The sequence below is a fragment of the Mastomys coucha genome, unplaced genomic scaffold (genome assembly GCF_008632895.1).
Source record: "Mastomys coucha isolate ucsf_1 unplaced genomic scaffold, UCSF_Mcou_1 pScaffold22, whole genome shotgun sequence".
Taxonomy (NCBI): Eukaryota; Metazoa; Chordata; class Mammalia; order Rodentia; family Muridae; genus Mastomys; species Mastomys coucha.
Window position 1 is genome coordinate 159,322,387 of NW_022196905.1, and position 22,841 is coordinate 159,345,227.

The window sequence follows — 22,841 nt, forward strand, 5'->3', positions numbered from 1 at the left end:
ACACACACACACACACACACACACACACACACACACACACACACACACGCCAGAGATTTCAGAAGTGTTTAAACCAATGTCTTTAGTTCTGCCCTGGCCAGAGGTAAGATAAGCTAGAAAGGAGGTCTGGGTTTGACTTTTTAAAATGAATTCCCTTACCTAGAGGCTACTTGTGAGGGTATGACAGAAAACTCTATTGGCTTCTGGTACATACCTTTAGAAGTGGATTCTGGTCAAAAGAATAAAATTTACTTATGGCTCTGTGTCTGGAGATACCACATTCTGATTTGCTTCCAAGATTAAAGCATTGCTTTTCACAGTCTTCTCCAATAGTCATGAAACTAAACTAAGAGTTAATCTACCTGGGCCTATCAATTACTGATGAAGAGACCAACCCTTCAGGGAGGTTGGTTCATATAAACCCATGCTAAAGAGATAAGAGAATAATTATTCCTCTAATGAGATGATGTAGTCATTCTTCTGAGAAGCCCCTCCTTTGGTGATGTTGCCAATGGATCTACTTCTATCCACATCTGCAGAACTGGTCTGCTTTTCTGAGTTACTAAAAGCATGGACCTTTTCTTTTTAAAATTTCTTCTCTTTCTAAAGCCTTGGTCTGCTTTGACTGGCATTATGAACTTTCTCATTCTTTGAGGCTACTCCCAGTCTGCCATGTGGTTGATTTTAAGGAACATAGCTTTCTTTCCTCCTTTCTCCCTTCCTGGCAGTTGGCAAGCTTGCACTTTGCCTGCTCAGTTGTTTCTGTTTTAAACTCTAATACAATTATCACTGAACTTCCTTCAGTGTCCCTTTCCTAATTATTATCAAGAGTAAAAATCTAAACAGGAAACTCAAATTTTCCCTATAAATTGCTATTTTACTAAAGTCCCAAAGGAACCCAGTATGAAATCAAACATTGGCAAGACAGGGCAAATAGCATCCATGCCAGCACCTGCACTGGCAGGGATTGCGTAGACAGGCTGTGCTGTCTACAATGAGTAGAGACTGAAATAGATTTCATTTAATAAACAGTCAAGAGCACAGAACCAAACCTAGTAAAGAAGAGCCTCACATAGTACAGGGACTTCCCTAAAGTGCACAGGCAGTAGAATACAGGTTCTTTAGTACTGGGGAGGAAACATCACCACGTACAGTATTCACATGGCACACTGGGGACCAGCATGAACTAAGTACTATGGGAGCATGGAGCAGATCTGCAGTGGCCACCACTTTCCCACACTATTCCTTCTGGTAGAATGTTTATAAAATCTATGCATAGGCAATTGACTCTAGAGTTTGAGAAGACCCAGGATGTCTTTTGGCTTAGTCTAGTTCTTATGCAGTACAAAACAGAACAGAACAGAACAGAACAGAACAAAACAAAACAAAACAAAACAAAAAACAAAAAACACTGCAAATTACAAACAGGTAAAGTAAGATACTTCTCCACTGGCATGCCAGTTCTTAATCCTGGAGTCACTCGGTGTCCCAGGCTCATCTAACAGTCATGATAACAAACTATTGAAGATTCCTTTCCAAAGGACTCTTAGGATACTCTTAGGATACCTCTATGCTTGGTCATGCAGGAGCAATGAGCCTGAGTCCTGATAGGGGTAGCACTAATGACCTCTACACATGGAAAGATTTAGGTGAAGCCCACCTCATTCTAAGGAAGTCAATCATAGTTGGGTAATAGACATAGCTCTTCCATGTACTGCCTATGATCTGAGTTCTACAGGAATCCCTGAAGGAGAGTAAAAAGGGTATCTACCTCTGTTTCCTCCTGACTGGCCTCCTCTTTTCAGAGACTCCAATTCTGAAAGTCTGTGTTAACATTTTAGATAACAATCAAAGAAATACAAACTGATAGCCAACTTAAATGTCAGCATGTCACTGTGATAAAATGCCCAAGCCCTGTTTCTGAAGACTGTTTATAAAACAAAGGGGGAATAAATGAGTCAGCCAGGAGCATTTTCAACTTCATTTGATTTAACAATATTTGGAGGAAGGCTAACAAAATAATTTCAGATGTAATAAAAATGCCAATCTTTCTGACACTTGAAAGGTAATTTGGGAGAAACTGAGGGGAACTTTTCTCAGTGATTTTGTGTTTGGATGAGTGAGAGAGGAGAATGATTTTCTTCTGAACTGCTTCTTTTTCCTGAGTGTGGTGATTTGAATAAGGATGTCCCCCATAGGCTCATATATGTTAATATTTAGTCACCAGGGAGTAGAACTGTTTGAAAGGATTAAGGACCAGGAGGTGTGGCCTTATTGGAATACATATAGTCTTGTTGGAGGAAGTAAGTCACTGGGGGTAGACTTTGAAGTTTCAAAAGCCCATGATAGGCCTAGTCATGGTCTTTCTTCCTCCTGCCTATGGAACAGGATGTAGAGGTAGTTCTCTAGTACCTTGTCTGCCTGTGTGTCACCATGCTTTGTGCCCTGATGATAATGGGAAAAAACCTCAAAAACTGAAAGAAAGCCCCAAATAAATGTCTTCTTTTATAAGAGTTGCCTTAGCAATGATGTCTCTTCACAGCAATAGAACAGTGACTGAGTCACTGATATACCTTGCAAGGATCAAACAGAGTAGCGGGCATGATGCTGAGACAAAAAGGCACAAGTGCCTGGGGCTGCCTGTATTACCTTTGATATCCATGTACTCTTCTGGTCTAGTCCATGTCCTAAAGGGCTATAAGGGATAAGTAATAGAAGAGAAGACTGTGTGGCTAGAGGTATATGATGACAAGGAAGAGACAGTAGAGGAAATAAGGCTGAGAGCAGGGCATGCACTAGGTCTTCATGTGGCTAATAGCTTTTCTGTGATTTTAGTTCCATGTTCCAGGACAGTCAAGATCCTACTGCAAGTCAAGAGTCCAACACGCTTTGGGAATCAATTTGGCTTCATGAGGCTTTAACCAACCAAGAAGATTTAGGATTAAATGCTGTATAAGAAGCACCTGTAGATCCATTCAGTCTGTTGCTTACCTTGGTAACTGAGTTTAAATCCTTGTCGGTTCTGAGAGTGGTCACTATAGAAGTGGATGAGGGTTTCATGTGTGGTGCTCAGCAACGCTGCAGGCAGATCAGGGCCACTGAACTGGCCCATCATTGGACTGCTGTGGTAAGGACCATTCTGGATCTCCAGGTAGTCATGGTTGGCTTCAGTTGAAAAATTTAGAAATTGGATATGTGCGCCTATGAGAAAACATGTGATCTTCAGAAAGTTCATGATAATGTATCCCAAATCAAGGGTGAATAGAGGGATTATCATCTCATTTCTGAAAGCAAGGGGAACATGGTTGAGGAAATACTGTATCTTTAAAGACATACCTTAGCTTAACTTTGTGTGATCTTTGTCTGCAAAATTCATATTCATTAATCAATTCTGTCATGCATAAGTACTGCTAGCACCATATCAGAGAAGCACCGTATCAGTCTTAGAATGGTAACTTAAGGAAACATCACTATGTCAATGATTAGAATAAAAGCACCAAGCTGACCTCATACATGGCATGTTAATCATGGTTTTAGCAAAAGAGAAGTGCATAGTAAAGCAAAATAAAACCTTAACTATGAACATTAGTAATAAAATAAGGGAAAAATTTCTTTCTTGTCATCCTCTCTTTCCTGTAATGTGGTTCTAGATATCAAACCCAGGGTATCCTACATGCTAGACCAGTCCTCTGTCATTGAATCAGTTCCATTCCCTCTTGATTTTAATGGTAAAGATTTTTATGTTGAAAAGTTAAATCAAGTGCTTACATGAGATATTAGATACAGAGAAAATGGTGTCTCCAAGAAAGAGGTTCATAAAAAGTCAGGTAAGGGAAGGACTATGAAGGGGATCTAAGGAAGGAGAGGTGGGTAATAAAGAACTAACAAATTCTATAAGTCTTTCAAGGAAGGACATCAAACTATCGTCCTTCTAGTTAATTTAGCATAAGGTTAACTACCCTGCCAGAATTCTCTTTGCCAACTTCTTCAAAATCACTAAGCAAGTCAGTGCTTAGTGTCATTTTAACTTCATAGGTGAGCACAGAGGTTCATCAGCATCAGCTATGTCCACTGTTACACAAGGAAGGTCGCAGTGAGGTTTGTAGACAGCTCAGATGAACAATGTCCTCATTGCCTGTGGATTATCGTGATGCAAGCTAGAGCAGAGCCACTAGCCCAATGACTCAAGTGCATTCTGCTACTTCTTGGAGAAAATGAGTTTGTATTAAATATGTTCAACTTGGCTCAACAGTGAAGGAAGAGTGAGAGAAAGTGGCTGGTGTGAAACTTTAGAAAGAGGCCGAGGGGACAGAAGTTAGAAGAGAAAGAAATATCTTCAATTAGTAAGCCAGTCTTTGAATATTTTTCGATTAAGTGTGGGCTTCATCTCATATCATCTTGGCAGATACACAACTTTCTCATTGGGAGGCTGGTAAGGGATGCTCAATCTGTTATTTTGGGAAAAAAATTCAGAAGAAATTCAAAGACTATAGCCACATCAAGAGCCAGCGACATGGAAGATGGCCAACATCTAAACAGCAGAGTGTAGAGAAAAGGTGGCTTTTCACTCCCATAGAATTAAGCTTGAAAAGAAAGCAGGGTAACAATTATAACATTGTGAGCAAAATTACCATTTTGAGAGGGATAAAATATACAGCCACATATCACACTACCTAATACCTATCAGCAAATGAAACAGAGCTTGGCTTTAATCTGCCTTTAAGTGGGATTGTATCATTATCTAATTTCTAACAAACTTCACCAGTTTGACATTACAGAGCTCAGCTGAAGGGATTAGAACAAATACCGCCTAGTCATCCTTTTATTATCTCATAGAATATTCTAAAACTCTATGGATATAGCAAAAAAGCCAATCTAAGAGTATATCTCTGCTGAAATTTATACAGCACTCTTTCATCTGGTCATAGTTATGCTTTGAAGATCAAGTGCAAATGCAGAGTCCACTGCATAAAGGATTTGCCTTCTGATTTTGACAAAGCTTTAAATAGTAATGTGGCATTGGCTTGGGAGCAAAGCACTCATTTTTAGCTGATGGAGTTTATGAGTATTAGTTTTTCTGCTATGTGTAGAGCAAACATCCTGAAGGACCCTTTATACTTTCCTTACTGTACGACATGTTCCATTTTATAATTTAGGATATTATTTTCTGACATCACACTATAGTTGTTTATAAAGAAAAGATTTATAAAAAAACAAAACAAATGAAAAATATAAGAGTATCTTATAGGTGACATTTCTCTTAACTGCATCTTTGCACGTATTCAAGAAAGCAGACCCAGAGAGTCGAAGTAGATTCTATTTTACCAAAGCAGCACACACAGCATAATGAATCACCGAAAAAGGAAGAAAATTAGCCCCAAACTATGGGGGAAGGCGGCTGCTGAGATAGAGACCATTTAAATGGTCCTTGATGCCTAATACAGGCCAGACATGAGAAGTGGAAAAGGGAAAAAGCCATCATTACATAATTCTAACCTTAGAGTTTCTTACAGGTTTAAAAATACATCTTGAAGAACAGCAAAGACAAGAAGTTTAAATGAAGAATTGTGGGTAGGAAAGGGTACTCCAAGAAACCTTGATTATTGAAGGAAAATTCTAGTGTTAGCAGTGGACTACCTACCTATATGTTCTTGGCTAAGGAGGCCATGGAGGCCTAGTGGGTCATGCTGCTGGATGCATCTCAGATGTAGATGGGAAGTAAGCATTGCTTCACACCCTTGCATACATTAGCATGAGGACACAGGACTATAAGGCTGTGACTGAACTAAAATGTCCCTTCTTGCTGACTGGCTTTCACAGCCCTGGAGAGTACCATGTGAGTTGCTGGGGAGAACTGTCACTAACTGTCCTGTTTGGCTCCGAGCCTACATTCTACAATAGGAACATGCCTTCTGGGGCAATCACTGCCCAACTGTAATGGATATTAATTGTTTTCCAATTGGACTGAAGGCCTAGTCCATAGGCGGGAATTTAGATCTAGCTCTGTAAGTCAGGACTAGGTGGTCATAGACTTCAGTAGAGAAGCAACTGCTACTGTTGTGTTAAATGGATGCAATTTGTCTGCCAAGTTGCCTTCTAATCATTTGTGTTTGTACAGAAATATTACTATTTCTGTTAGCTTCAATTACTCATGGAAGGGAACTCCGCTATATAACAAAAAATGTATTAGAGACCCTCCTGTGTTCAAACTCCTGAGACCAAATGACTATTGATATGATATAGCAACCTAATAATCAGGCATCTACATCATCCAATCCTCCAATCCCAAGGCCCAGAGAAAGATGCCCAGAAAGGAACAAAAAGATATAAAACCCAGAAGAAGGAGTATGTTGTTCTCTGGATTATAATATATCTTACTCTATGGAGGTCCAAGGTCCTTTAGGACTCTTGAAGTAAATGAAATTTACAAGGCTCTAGAAGTCCATAAAACTCAGACATCTCAGGAAGTTCCTGAAATTATAAGATTCACATAGATGCTTCAAAAGATTGTATATAAGCAGTAAGAACTTCTGTAGACAGGAGAAATCTGAGTTTCCAAGCTCTCTGTAAGTTGTATAGGGAACTCCAAGGATGTTGTCCATTCTATGGTGGGAATTTTTGAGAAGTAGCTTCTTTTGAGACATCTATACATTTGTAAGTAACCCCTCAACTGTATTCCCATAAGTTATCCCAATAACTCACTGATTCACTAAGTTGGACTTGGATAGAACTGTTTATTTGACCTGCTATTGGTACCCTATCTACAGTGGGATGTCTTCCACGGAAAAGCCATTCAAGTCCTTGAGACCTTTTTTCTCCTCCCTAGACTTTGCATCTTGACTTCTTTATGGCTCCTAACAAGTCCTAGGTCAAGACTCCATATACTGGCCCTCTTGGAATGACCACCAAATCCTCCTCTTACCTTGTCTAGCTCACCAAATACCAGCTGACAACATCTGTCATGTACCTGCTCAAGCCAGGCAGGGCCTTCATCCCACTGCATGGTCACAGTGTTCTCTAGTGAGCAAGTTGACCAGTTATGCCTTCTCCAGAACTGTCTCCCTACATGATGGTATCATAGGCATAGCTCTTCAAGGAAGGTACTTTGAAAACTTCATGACCTTCTGAGATAGTGGATTATGTATAGATTCTGGTCATTTCTCATCTACATAACAAGGGATTGGTATCTAGGTGCCCAGTTACTATCTCTTGGGATTTCCATTGAGTCCCTCCCTTGGTGCACATACATTGTGATTTCAGAAGAAAGAGAGCAGCTGGAGGCCAGATGAAAGGTCTACAGTGAGAAGGAAGAACCAAGGAGGTGAAGGCTGGCATGGAAGAGAATTGGAGACTTTCACAAAGATCATGTGCTTTTGAAGTCAGGGCAAAATAAGATTTTAGGTTTATAACAAAACCACAAATTTTCAGACTTTAGGATTATCTGTGGTTTTGTTGTAAAACAGATAATCCTAAAGTCTGAAAGTTAATAGCTAAATATGTCTTAAAATTGTATAAGCCAATAACCAACATATTATATAACTGAAAAGTTAATAAGATGCTATATTCCCAAATTTATGTTATATTGCATTTAGTATGTGCTATAGCATGAAGAAAGCCCTAAAACCTGCCACCAAGAGTCACCACTCCCAAATCCTAGAGATAACCAAGACTAAGCAGAGATGTAATTGAGAAGACTGATTACTTATGAATGGCGTGTCATGGCAACATTCAGCTAATTAAAATTTCCTTGAAGGGAACCACACGGTTAAATGAATTTTTAAAGTTTCTGCTCTCAATAGTTTTCTGTTAAAGCTCTCCTTAAATCTGAAATCTACTTCCAATTAAAGGCACAGATAAGTCAATAGATCACCAAAATCACTCAGGGGAACTATGCCAGGTGGAATGATTCCTGGCCCACTCACCATATCCAATGGGCAGTGATATCTTCCAGGTGCAGTCCAAGTTGTTGGGATATGAGCCTGGGAACCCTGGGCTCAGGATCACTCCACTCATGCTGGTTAGTGTCCCACCACAGGTGGCTGTTAAAAAGAAGAGCACAGAAATCTTGTAGAGTTTTGTGCTCAGCAAAAATATCTAATTTTACCCAGCTTACTGGACCATACTATTGAAGAGAAAGCTCTAGGACCTGGGGGTAGTATCTGATGATGGCTTGTCATATAGGGTGTGTGTGCTAGTTACCTAGGGGCCCAGCTTCCCTCCTCATTGTGGGATACTTGGGAATCAAGATTCTTCTGGACTTGCCTTCTGGCATTATAGGCTCTTAGCTAAGGTCAGCTGATTTTTCAGTGCATTTAAAACAAGGCATCAGGTTGACTTTGGCTTTATGATTCCCATTTGTGGTAGTATTGCTAGCTATCAACTAAGTGCTCACTTATGCTCCTACTGTGTGTAACCAAATGCACTTATGTTCCTACTGTGTGTAAACTGATGAGAACCATCCCTGAAGCCCTATAGCAGTCATGAAGGCTGGGGTTCACATGGCCCTCATCTGACAGATGGAAATAAAGTCAATGAGACTAGGTAACTGGCCTGAAGATTCACAACTGGGATAGCCCTTCTGTTCTCCAGGATGCTCCAGTTCTGTCTGGTTCAGGGGTCCCAGCGTCCTGAGTAGCCCTAATCCTTGGAGTCCCTTTAAATGGAGAATATCGCTTTCTGCAACCATTTATTCCAGAAAGTTCCACGTCATGAAAATAGTAAGTCTGGATCAAAATTGTGCATCTGCTGTGCTGCTGTGTCTGATGTTTGCCAGTAAAGAAACAGGGCAGATTTTATAGCAAAATAAACATCTGTTTGCATTAGCCACAAGGCTGACTCACCAGGGGCCCTTGGTTTTGACCATTTATGACCAGTTAAAGAGACAATTTCTAAGCACTCAGCTCGTGTTTTCAGAAGCCTCTATCAGAAAGCATGCATAGTAGCTTTTTTTTTTTTTAATTTTCAAACAATTTTCAGTCATTAAGGTTAGATAAGTTTACACACTAAAGGCAAATTACATGTGAGAAAATATTTACAAGGCAAGAATTCTGACTGTGGTTAGTTGATTAAGACAGGGCATTGAAACTTGGGTGTCAACATTCGCTATGGTCAAGAACTAACTTTACGTCTTATGCTAGCTAGATACTTATGCTAGATGCTTTACATCATGATTCTAGATACCAGCTCAGATAAAATGAGCATGTTTGTAACTTAGAGAGTAACCTAGCGGGTAGCTGGCTGTCAGCGGGTGAGACTCATGTGTTAAGTGCACACTCTGCTTACATGTAGTTCCTGGACCTGCACTGGGCTAAAAACATGCCGGGATGGGGGATAAACCAAAGCACTTCTCTACACAGGACCCTCTAGCTACAAGGAAGGTTGGGAAGAGGGAGGACACAGGGAGAGCATAAACAGAAAATGGGAAATGGCCACAAAGACAGGATGAGTGTCCAGTGATAACAATGTTTCTAAAAAATCTTTTCTGATTTTGAGTGTGGCCAAAATAAATCCATGTCACAAAATATGAGCATCTGTGATAGATCCCCAGCTCATCAGAGGAGGGTTGACATGGCCATCATTAACAGGACCTCGCCAAGCTGGAATGACAAGCGCCATCCTCAGTATTGTTATCCGTCCTGAACACAGGACAGGGTCAGTGTGATTTATTCCATGAACATCTAGATAACTGGACACAGGATGACTTCCTGGTGATGTGAGAGCTACCAGTACAGGTCAGCCTTGTACACATAAGAAGAGTCAGCTGATTAACATCAAACCAGAACTCTCCACAAATGTGACCCCCATCTACCTCACTTTGGTGTATTGAAGGAACCCTATTGTTAGTATGCATCTAAAAAAATAATTATCCATATGAATATTTTGGCTGTACATACATCTGTGTACAATATATGTACTTGATAAGTACAGCAGAGGCCAGAAGAGGGTGCTAGACCCTTTGAAGCTGGAGTTACAGCTGCTTGTAAGTCACCATGTGGGTGCTAAGAACTGACCTCAGGTCCGTGGCATGAGCAGCCAGTGCTCTTGACCACTAAGCCATCTCTTCAGTCCCAGGCTTACTCTGTTTTATAATGGCCAGGCTAAAGCTACTTCTAAGATGAACAACAACATGAACTTACCAGTACCCTCAGAGTTCCTAGGGACTCAACCACCAACCAAGGACTATGCATGGTGGGACTGATTGTTCTGGCAGCATGTGTATAGTAGAGGATTGCAAAGTCGATCATCAATGGGAGGAGAGGCCCTTGCCCCTGTACAGGTTCTGTGCCCCAATGTAGGGGAATGCCAGGGCCAATAAGTGGGAGAGGGTGGGGTGGCAAGCATGGGGAAGGTGGAGGCAACAGGGGTTTGTTCTTGTTGTTTTTGTTTGTTTGTTCATTTGTTTTTTGGAGGGGAACTGGGAAAGGAGAAATCATATGACATGTAAATAAAGAAAATATCTAATAATAATAAAAAAAAGACATAGAGTTTTTTTGACACCATTACCCCAGCCCATTCCTGCTCATCCTTTCTCATGCCCTCATCTCATGCTCAACAAGCTGTCTGTGTGGAGAGCCATCCACAGATGATGTCCTTCAGAAGGATTGATGATCCTTTGTACAGAACTCAGGGACTTTGCATTTTTCTGAATTTGTATATCTCATTTTGTGCAGGTTCCTCATGATCCAGCAAAAATAGATACATTTTTATTCTATGTCACAGGTCACACACTGTTTAAAACCCCACAATGCAAAAAGTCTGCAGTCCCGCTGGTCCCAGTATGAACTCTAACCCTGCTGGGGGCTCTGGCAAGCTGCCTGCCCCTCCAGGACTTTATGTGATATGAAGAACAGTCAGCATTACTTAAGTAAGTTCTGAGAACAGAGCTGAGTCTTCAATGGGTTCTAGAAAGTGGCTTCTGTACCTTGACTCTATTAGTTCTGTGGTTATAAGGAATTAGGACATGAGGTTTCCATAAGCCAGTGAGTAAAATATTTTCTCTTTACAGACTCCTACATTCTTCTGTTCATATAAACCTGGAGCTAACAGTTACAAAACACTTTGATTTCTTATGTCAGCCTTCATGGCTCATTATAGTTGTGTGGGAGTTCTGACAGTGGAGAATTTCTCTGTATGCCTTGCCCCAAACTGTAGAAATTGATGTAACTTCAGTATTTGCATATATATGCAAACATATATATGGATATAAAGGACATGTAAAAGGCATATATATCTATTTAACTTCAGTATTTGCTTATACATATGTACATATACATATATACATATATATATCCTCATTAAAGGACATGTAAAAGTCATATATATATATATATATATATATATATATATATATATATATATACATATATACCTTGCTAATTTGTTAGTAATTCAAATTCAAATAAAACATTTTCTTATAAACACAATAGCCCTTATCTGAATATGTCTGCTGGGAGTCAGTCCCACTTCAGAGCTGAAAGAATCGAAATCACTATCTGTGGAAAATGGTATCTCACAAGAAGATGGGTGATGTAAAGAATTGGAGACTCCTTGATATCCTTCTGCTTCTTCTTCCAGACCAATGCTGGGTTACAAACCTCCATCTTATACAAGGAGCTTTTTATGTGGAAGGCATGTTAATAGGGAAATTTATGTTTGTGTGTCACACATAAAATACTAGCCTCTGAGGAAGAATGCTCCCTTGAAAGAGAATATGATGGGGAATACAGATAGGAATTATGTTCCAGAGCAAGGCTGCTATAGAGCATTGAGTTTTGTTTGTTCACTGCATTTGGGGCCATACGTTATCCTCTGTATGGAGTCCCATTTGCCAGTTAAACTGTATATTTCTCAAAGTCATTGTGTAGCTTAGACTTGTTTAGAAGCAGGGATAGTAGCATGCCAATGAAACATACCACAGTTATCACCTTGTTGACTTTGGGGGACCAGCACAGTGTATCATCGTGGTCCTCAACAAAGTGAATACTGAAACTGAAACCAGCCAGAGGATATGTCCCAACATTTAAAGCTGCTTGACTTGCGGCCACAGATGACCCTTTCTCCTAAAGCAGTCCCAGACAATATGGGCTGTCTGAGTGGGATACAGGCATCAGAGAGCTGAATGTAACAACAACTGAGGCCATTGTGGGAAGAGCCTTCAGACTCAAGAAGTATCAGAGAGCCTCTGCTGCAGCAAGGTAGGTTCTAAGACAGGCGTTGACATAGCCCCCCATTCTGGATCTGATGAACAGGATGATGTTCCAGACACAACTGTAGTCAGAGTTGATGTTAATGATGTTAGTGGTACTAAACCATGTGAAAAGCCAGCTAGCCCAGGCACAAGGGGCAGAGGCTAAAGATTTCAAGGAATCTGACAGGTAATGTTAAGGTTTACTCCAAACTCAAGAGCAGCCAATTCCCTCCATCCTGTCTGGTTGCAATGTATGGAAAAATCAAAAGTCATGTTTAAAAACTGCATAATAAACACCTTAAGGACATTTTATATAAGGACAGATTTAGTGCTGCTGGGCTTGTTGTCTCTGTCATACCAGCTGCCTAGTGAATTAGAGGATGTGGGGGCAGATGGAAAAGTAAGCCCAGTTTCTAGGGAAAGGGCATGAAAAAAATAGGCACTGGGCAGGTGGGTGGACTATGCAGGTCAGAGGTGTAACCCACAAACTGGAGAAGCTGGCCCTATGGCTCTGGTAAGGGGCTGCCTGTCCTGCAGTGTGCCTCAGGCATAGCTTCCCCCACCAACACCCACAAAATAGGCAGTGGTTCTCCAGTGCTAATGAGGATGTCTACACATAGCTGTCACTGGACCCTTCAATGTGGAATACAAACAGACTGGTTTCCAGAGATCCAATGACTTGCTTGTAATTCTGAGCTTTGCTTCTGCAAACACGCCTTTCCTGAGGCTAACAGCATGTTCAGAAAAGCCGCTCAGCCTGTCAGTACTGTTCTCATCTTCCTTCATAAATTAATAAATTGGGCTTTTGACATGGATTTGAACTGTTTGGCACCTTGAGCTGGGAGTGTCAGAGCTTTTCTGGGTAGCCTGTTCCGAAGTCCCTCCGAAAGCTGAACTACCGAATTCCACAGGGAGGAGCTCATTGCATGCCTGTGACTTGGCCCTGCGTGAGAATGTTCAATCTAATAATGTGTGCTTTTGAGAGTGACAATGTGTGCTTTGAGTGGGACATGGAAGGGTATGCATTGAAGCAAGCTGACTGGATAAGGGTCACTCAGCCAGCCTGTGCAGGTGTACTTACCAATGCACAAAGGGGAAGGATAGTTCCAGCGACGTACGGTTCCCGGCATACAGGAAATGTGTGAGCGGCCCTGTTGCAAAGCAAACCAGGAAGCTTGCCTGTTATTTCAGCAGAGTACTTAGGAATGAAATGTGTAGGAATATCTTACCTTCTTTGTCTCTTTAAAGACTGTGAAATCTAACTCTTGTAAGTGAGTCTCACGTGGAAATATTAATTAACACTGACAAGATCCTTCTCACTAACAAAATCTTGACTATCTAAAAAGGCAGCATTTCGGCTCATTTTTCACCATGCCCAAGGAAGACAAACATAATCAGACGTAGTATGTCTAATTTCTCCAGGAGTAGCAACATCACAGCATCTAGCTTGAGAGGCAGGGGTCATTGGGGACAAATGGTAGGGGTTAGGGGGATGGTGTCCTAGAATTTGCTGCCAGCCATTTTGGGTTACCTTCCTGACTGTGCAAAAGCCACAAATTCATCCTCACTCCAGCTTTGCAGTGTAACAGGCAGTTCAGTATGCCCTTCCCGGTAGGAGGCAGAAAGACTCTAGTCTGTACTGAAATCAGTCCTCCCAACTCAGGGTCTTGTGATCCTCCAGAGCACTGTTAAAAACTTGTAAAAGTCAAGCAGCCATGGAGAGATCAGTGGAAATGTACTGGCTGAACTCTCTCTAAAGAGAAGGCTCTAGATCAGTGGTTCTCAACCTTCCTATCGCCACGACCTTTTAATACAGCTCCTCATTTTATGGTGACCTCAAACAATAAAATTATTTTTGTTGCTATTTCATAATTGTAATTTTTCTACTGTATGAATCATAATGTAAATATCTGATAAGCAGATAGTCATAGGGGAACTCCTGCGAAAGGATCACTCAACCCCAAAGGGTCACAGCCCACAGGCTGAGAACCACTGCTTTGGAAGCACCCTTCAGTGGTGTTCTGTTTTAATTTTTCCTTCCTGTGATCACCTCTGCCTCATCTCATCACACATTTTGTCTCCCACCTAAAAGTAGCTAAGGCAAAACTATACACATCAGGGACTCAGGAAGCATAAATTTACATGTATGACCAACAAAGACAAGGGAGTTAGCTCCCTGAGCTGATTATTCTGTTAAAAAACTAATCTCTGTTTTCATTCTTATTGGCATTTTAAAAATATTTCTAAAGGAAAAATAAGTTTGTTTCTTAGCTTTGTTCATCAAGTTTTACTCTGTTGCCCCCTGCTAGCCTCAAACTCCAATCACTCTGCCTTGGTCTCCCAAAGTATTAGGACTAAAAGCATGTGCCAGCACATTCCTTTGAAAATATGTGTTTTTCAAGAAGACAGTCTGATGCCAAAGTGCATGTGTTTATATATCCTGTGGCCCATTAAATTGTATTTAATAAATTTCTTCCTGAATTATGGTTAAGCATAAAGTGCAAAAGCCTTTAAAGATATTTATTGAAGACTGCCAGTAAAATGGTCATTTACCACAAATCAGAGCATATTCTGCTATGGACAGTACCATAAACAATTTGGATGAATGATTTCAAATAAAATTTGTGTAATAGATCAAATACAAAATTGGATCCTGAAGATTTTATCTTCAAGGTTATATCCTAAGAGGAATTTTTGCATTTTTATGTTTTGAAAGAGCATGAAAGTGCATCTATGTTGGCTGGGTCTTGAGGTATTCAGGATTTATTAGCAGCCCAAGGTGCTAGCACAATAGTGTGTGGCCATTAATCTCACTCTGTGTCATGTATGTTTCTGTGAGAAGTGTATTAGGAACAGTGATTTGCAGGAGAATGTATGTTCTATGTGTGCAAGTTAATGGGTGTGTTAGTGAAGCTATGTTAGCAATAAAAGTTGCTGAACATCCACTTCTGTTGTTGGGGATATTAACATCCCCCAAGCTCCAGGCTCAATGCTGCTCATGGTAATGACAATGGCTAGGCTTCCATTTGAAGAGCAGGGTTAATAAGCAACCTGATATATTTTCATAGTCTAGTGTATCTAGGAAGAGTGTCATTCCACGTTATAGGTAATCTCTCTTTGAAAGAGTATTTCTTCTCCAAGGTCTTAAACTATCACTAAAATAGGAAGCTAACAGAAGCTACAAGATCACTTTTTCAACACAAAAGAACACAGATATCAGAAGAGGAGACAGTGCTGAAATGTGGGTTTCATCAAAGAAAAGCAGACTGTATTGATGTAGCCTCAGTCAGTTATAACAAAAGCCAGTGGAAAAAGACCAAACAAAAAGCACATGGAAGTGGAGCAAGTGCTTTCGCATGTGGAACTCATGATCTAGGACATAGGATTCTCTCTATTGTAATAAGTACAAGTACGTTACTTGTCTAAGAACCACCCTGATTAGTCTCCCTGTGCCTTGTTAAGCATGTGTTTCTGTCACAGAGCTACAGGATCTTGTGGGGAAACTCAGTTTCTACAACCCAGTATGTGCGGAGTCCATATGGTTAATGCCCTGCCAGGCAAGATCCCAGGGCTGTGAGCTATAGTCTGGCCTTCATGAAAACGATACATGTATTTACTTGTTTATAAAACATTAACATTTCTTTCTAATGATAGCATCCATATTCTCCATTTATTGAAGCATGTGGGGGATTTAATAGATATTTTCTCCAATCATAGACCTCATAGATCATGCCACAGGGTCTGTAGGGACTGATGTGAAGTCTTGCATCATGACCTAGCCTTCACTAGGTGCTGGGCACTGCTACTTGATAGAGTTCTTTACCCCACATATGCGGAGAGACTAATCGTATACACTGCCCTTATTTCATTGTGTATTATCTCACTCTTCCTTGAGTCTTACTCAAGCTGTTCCATGAAACTAGGTGCGGAGCATAGCCCAGAGATAGCATTTAAGATGACATCAAATTTAATGCTATTATAAACCTGTGAGAAATTGTTCGGAGACATGAATTTTATGAAGAGTACAAACATGAGTAGGGTCATCTATGACTACTGCTGCTTGTAGCACATGGTTTAAACAGGAAACAGATAACAGAAACAGCATTCATCTTGCTGCTTGTCCATTTATAGTGCATGTACGGAGATGTCTATATAATTTTGTTAAACAACTGTAAAGACTTATAGCAAAACTTGTCCATTGCTTTTCTTGAAAAGCCACTGAATGTTTCTTTGCAGGGGAATAACGGAGGTATCCAGTGGTAACTTACTAAATGGAGTCACGGAAAACACAAATGAGCTGAAGGGCACTGCTCAGTCACATATACCACCACTAGGATCTAACTGGGAGGTTTATAGATTCTCTGATACCTCCTTGGTCCTTCTTTTTTCTCTGCATTATTATGGAAAGAACACACACTTTTGAAAGAAAATAATTGTTAAAAAAATAAAATGGGGCAGTCTGCTGAGGTGGTTCAGCATGTAAAAGGTGATTCCTATGGCCATGTTTTTACAATGTACATGGATTGTTCATTTACAGATGAAATGGGGCAAAGCAAACTGACTGCATGAACACGAACATTGGGTGTGAACACCATAGATGGCCGTGCTGAGTTTTCATCACAGTGCCAGAAGGATGCCTACCTGCAAGGTGTACCCGGGCTCACACTGGAAGGACAGTACATCATTCACCATGTACCGGTCTCCTATCTTGATGCCGTTGCTTGGGAGAACAGGTTCCTGGCATGCAGCCAGGCCCACCGCTAGAAGGACACAAAGACAGATGCTGGGAATCAGGGAATGTCAGTAACGCGTCTATTATCAATAGTGGGAGCTTTGCTTCACAGTGCTTCCTGTGGAAGCAAACAAAGCTTTCCACGCTTCCTCCTGCTGTTTGACCAAAAGGCTTTAAATAACATTAGACCAGAGTTGCAACCTAATTTTTATTAAGTACCTCAATTCATTCCCATCATGGAAGGGATTCAAGTTTTTCTTAGAAAAAAATTGTCAATTCCTCATTTAGCATAAAGAACTCAATTTTAATACTGATATGACCAAACAACTATTTCTTGCTGCAGGAAAACCCTGGAATTGTGTTCTCTTATACTTCTTTCTCAGGCATTCTGTAAACTTTACAAGTCTGTCAATGTAGGAATTCCTCCTGAGGAAAAAAAAAAAGATGAGAACAAATTCATTCTCCTCTTTCCATGTTCCCCAGCAACAAGAATCTCATGGCTGGTCCAATCTTATATTAACAGGACCAATATTTATATAAAATATTGCATCCTAGTCCTTTCCTTAGATTATAACCCCCTTCATTTAAGGAACTCATAAATTACAATAGAAATTTATCATACACTATTAAACTCCAGACCACAGTATCAGAATAATTAAGTCGAAGTAGCCATGTCATTCTGTAAAGAGAAAGTATACAAGAATTGTATTTCATAGAATCAAACGACCTTTCTTTATTAACAAGATTTGAGTTTTATAAGATAGGTACATTCTGATGATAGATCATATGGAACATAGACAATGATAACTGTGTGAATTTAATTAACATTCTATTTTTACAGTCAAGACCTGGCTGAATATAAATGCTGGCTTTCCTTCCTCCAGTGTCCAAGAAAGAGGAGAAGGCCTTTTCCAGGTGAGACTGGTGTGTCTTCATGTAATGTTGCTTTTGCTCTAAAATTTGACATGACTATATCATGTCACAGATGAAGGAGGCTTGGATGATGGGGACACAAGTTATTTCAGAGGCAGATAGTCTTTGTATGGTAGGGTCATTCTACCACTGAGCATCCCTTACTGCCCTCCTGCAGAGCTACCCACACTGTGTCAGCTGTGCTTGCATCAGCCTTTAAAATTTCACACACACTAATACATGAGCAATAACAAAGCAAGAATGAACTTGAATGTCAGTAGTAGTAGCAACAGGTATCTGGCTCCACCCAGGTCTCACTCATATGGATACTGGGTCTGGTTCCCTGGCTCTAGACAAGGAGATTTTAGAAAGTGCAGATACTATTAAAGGAGCTTCTGTATGTGCTTAGCATAGTCACAAATACGTACTTTCTATGCGGATCCCCAAGAGAGCCTTCAAGCTGATGACCACTCAAACCCCTAAGTCTTTGGCTGATCTAGCTGCACAGTTAGGTGATGCAGTTTCTACAAGATGCTAGAGAGTTTTCTCTGCTCTGAGAATCAGGAGCTGAAGCAATGTATCCTAGACCAGCCAGATATCAGTGCTTTTCTCTTCCCTTTATCCTGAGAGGAGTACAGAACTTAAATGCCATTCCTTCCTAGTGGGATTGCTCATCTGAGTCCCTGCTGCTGAGTTTTGACTGATATGTGAACTTGTTGACATGCTTCACATCATGAAATATAGCTAATGCTTATGACAGAAATGACTGTAAGTTAGGTCAAATATTTTTTCCTAAGTTGAAATAGATTTTTTTCCCCAAATAGCTGTTTTTAAAGTATAAAACACAAGTTACATTAATCAACAATATGTTGTATTTCTAACACAGATTTTCAACCCATTTAAGGTTTTTCATAGAAGATAAAGCTACCCAACATAAAAGAAGCAATCACACGGCTGGGCAGTGGTGGTGTACGCCTTTAATCCCAGCACTTGGGAGACAGAGACAGGCAGATTTCTGAGTTCAAGGCCAGCATGGTCTACAAGTTCCAGGACAGCCAGGGCTATACAGAGAAACCCTGTTTCGAAAAACAAACAAACAAACAAACAACAAAAAAGCAATCACACAAGAGATCACAAAGAGATCACAACTACATTTAGAACCCATACTCTAAAGATTAGCAAGACCATCATGGATGCATATAGCTTTATTTTAAAAATTTCACTCAAAAATGTAATAAAAATATCATAGGAAAATATATAATTAAAGGTTGGAATACTAGGAGGTATAATTTGTAATGATTTTACAACAGCATTGTTTTGGAATAATTTATGTTTTCAAAAGTCAGGGCCAAAAACAAAGTTTTCAATAACATAGAATGCTCAAAATGAAATAGAAAAATTAACTGTGATAAAATTGGTAAAAATATTTTGAGATTAAAATGATAAGAAGTAATATCAAACCTCAATAGCTGAATTGCCCCCTTTCTGCATGCTGTATAATGTGTTTTTCCTTTTAATATAGTTTTGTTATATGTTGATTTATATGTAGTTATTGTATATTATTTGGCTTTCCAAATTATTTTTTCCTTCCTTAAATTGAATACTAAAATATAATTCATCCTCTGATAACGATCACCAGAGGAAATAGACCTTTTTGTTTCTAATTAATATCAAAACATGAAGACAACATCGCTTCAGTCAAGGCAAACTCTGGTAAGACAGACATTTCACCGAGATCACAGTGCTGTGGAAAGAAGCACTGGCGTGTTTTTCCTACACCTTAGCATCCCTGTAGAGTTGTATACATTAGAAACTAAGGATGCAGACTCTTAGTATATGGAAGGATGGTTTTCAGCTCTCTCATTTATCTGGTTATTCATTTTTAAAGATGCAAATAATAATTAAAAGTAGTATGACAAGCATTGAGCAAGGTGGAGTTCAGCAATGAGTCTAAGCCAAACACAAGCATATCAGTCTACATCAGGCTAGGAAGGATGCTCTTTACTGTACATATTGAGATGGAAGAGTAATATTTGACTGGACTATATCTCAGGCTAAGCCTTAGGTGGCTACATCACAGGAGTGACAGAAAGCCATACAGCTCTTTGAGTTACTCACCTAGATATACTGATGTTTAAAAACTCCATAAACACACAAAGGACAACCTAAAGACTCGTTAAGCTGGACGTGGTGTTAGAACACGCCTGTAAGCCCAGCACTCAGAAGGATGAGGAAGAGGCATTGAATGTTTGACCTCACCAGTGTGTATAATGTTACTTGGTCTCAAAAACAGACAGATAGTTAAATATAAATTATTTTTAAGTTGGATATTTTTAAACATAAAAGATTGATAGGAAAATTCCAATCAATGTTTTAGGGGCAGCAACATCTAGAAAGAAGAGACTAGAAAGTTATTTGCAGTTAGAGACAGGACTGAAGGAGCTGAAAGGGTTTGCAACCCCATATGAAGAAGAACAATATCAACCAACCAGAGCTCCCAGGATCTAAACCACCAACCAAGGAATGCATACTGAGGGACTCATGGCTCTAGCTGAATATGTAGCAGAGGATGGCCTTGTTGCATATCAGTGGGAGAAGAGGTTCTTGGTCCTGTGAAGGCTCTATGCCTCACTGTAGGGAAATTCGAGGGCAGGTAAGTGGGAGTGGGTGGGTGGGTGAGGCATATACCCTCCCAGAAGCAAGAAGTGGTGGGATAGGATAGAAGGTTTCTGGGAGGGGAATCAGGAAAGGGGATAACATTTGAAAAGCAAATAAATAAAATATCCAATAAAAAACACCATTGGGGGCAAGATTTTTGGCAGAATTACTATCCTTATTTAATGATGGCACACTTACAACTGATATCATACATGATGATGGGGGAACACCTGATGAGGAATTTTTTTTAAAGGTGCTCCATGAGCAGCCAGCTTCCTTGATCTCCTTGGAGACAAGGCGAGGCTGGTTCTGAAATAGCTGAAGGTCATGTGGCCATGTGTGTTGGAGTAGCTAACACGTTGAAATGTTTTATAATTTATTATCCATGAATATATTTTCTAACCACTCTGATGTTAAGATGTGGACTCTTTAAAATGCACTGATACATAAAGTTTCAATTTGATTTAGAATGTAGAAAGAAACTTTAATTCCCATGAATCTAGCCTATAGAAGCAAAGACCATGAAACAAAGCCATTAAAAAGATAAGTGTTCTAATTTGACCAAAAGTAGAGTTTAATGGCTTGACCTACTGCTGATCATAAAATGTGAATGCTGTAAGGCAGAGGTGAGCAGATAACCCAGAAGGCCTTCGGAGTACACTGTGGCTGTTCTTCAAAACCCAACAGAAAACTTCAGAGTGAGTTAACTTGAACCTCAGAAGTGAAAATTATACCCAGCACAAGCCAGACACATGCTTTAAAAATCAAACACATATCCATAGGATAACCTGGAGTTCTGCAGAACATACAAACTTGAATGACTTTGAGTGACTTTTCTTAACTGAGAATTGCTCTCACGGCCACTGGCATAGCTTGTAGTCGTTACAATTCACACATTAACATGAGCAAGTTACTCTGACTGAAGAGCTCAAAACTACAATAAATCTAATAAGAAAAAAGGAGGGAAGTAGGAAGTAGATCCAAATGAAGAGACTCAAATTGGAGAGTATTTGGCAGAGAGAAGACAAAGTACAATCTTCTAGCTTTATCTTACTGTTATGACGAAACCCACAGACCACAAGCAACGTAGGGGAGTGTCTTAGTCAGGATTTCTATTCCTGCACAAACATCATGACCAAGAAGCAAGTTGGGAAGGAAAGGGTTTTTTCAGCTTACACTTCCATGTTGCTGTTCATCATCAAAGGAAGTCAGGACTTGAACTCAAGTAGGTCAGGAAGTAGGAACTGACACAGAGGCCATGGAGGGATGTTCCTTACTGGCTTGCTTCCTCTGGCTTGTTCAGCCGGCTCTCTACCAGCCCAGGGATGGCACCACCTACAAGGGGCCCTACCCTCTTGGTCACTAATTGTGAAAATGCCTTACAGTTGGATCTCATGGCGGCACTTCCCCAACTGAAGCTCCCTTCTCTGTGATAACTCCAGCCTGGGTCAAGTTGGCACACAAAACCAGCCAGTCCAGGGAATAAGGTATCTATTTGGCTTCCACTTCTAGGTTTCAGTTTATCATTGAGGGAAATCAGGGCAAGAACTAAAATAGGAACTCAAAGCAGAAACCATGGAGGAGTGCTGCTTACAGGCTCCCATGTGCTTATGCTCGGCTAGCTTTCTTATTGATGGTCCCATGATCACCTGCCCAGGGAATGGTGCTACCCACAATGGGCTAGGCCATCCAACACAAATTAATAGCCCAGACAATCCTCATAGACATATCCACAGGAAAATTGGACCTAGGTAATTCTTCAACAGTCTTTCTTCTTAGATAAATCTAGGCCAGTGGCTCTCACCCTTCCTAACGCCGAGACCTTTTAGTATAGTTCCATAAACATTTTTTGTTGCTACTTTATAACTGTAATTTTGCTACTGTTATGAATCATAATGTAAATATGTGATATGCACAAGATCTTAGGGGACACCCACGAAAAGGTTGGTCTGCACAAAATGGGTTGCGACCCACAGCTTGAGAATCACTGCTCTAGGCTCTGTCAAGGTGACATTTCAAGCTAATTATGTCATAAACACACACTTATGCATGCACACACCAATTCAGTACATAGGTAGGTCATCATTACATTATGTGGACAGAAAAGGCTATCTTTTAATTTTGAAAAGACAAACAAAAGTTAACCATGCTGTATTAAAAACGCAAAGGTTCCTTCTTGGAAGTGTTTCAAAATAGATACTTCTTAGCTCCATGAGGTAGTAACCGTTATATTCAGTAAGACCCAAATTGTGAAAATATAATTTTAAGTTTTCCCTTGATTGGTGATACAGTGTAAGACAATTTATTATGAAGCTGCAAAGCTTCTAGTTGCTACAGATTAGGATGGTGGGC

At 40.2% G+C, this 22,841-nt stretch overlaps 1 protein-coding gene across 6 annotated transcripts in view; it reads right to left on the reverse strand.

The window, feature by feature from the left end:
• Window positions 1-22,841, reverse strand: part of Csmd1 (CUB and Sushi multiple domains 1) — a 1,620,113-nt gene that overhangs the window by 123,113 nt on the left and 1,474,159 nt on the right. For all 6 annotated transcript variants that reach the window (XM_031339198.1, XM_031339200.1, XM_031339199.1 and 3 more), the window contains 4 exons: window positions 16,829-16,947; window positions 13,269-13,338; window positions 7,923-8,039; window positions 2,992-3,201 (listed from right to left, as the gene is read on the reverse strand). In XM_031339198.1, the coding sequence (XP_031195058.1) occupies window positions 2,992-3,201; window positions 7,923-8,039; window positions 13,269-13,338; window positions 16,829-16,947 (516 nt within the window). The remainder of the gene's footprint in view (window positions 1-2,991; window positions 3,202-7,922; window positions 8,040-13,268; window positions 13,339-16,828; window positions 16,948-22,841) is intronic.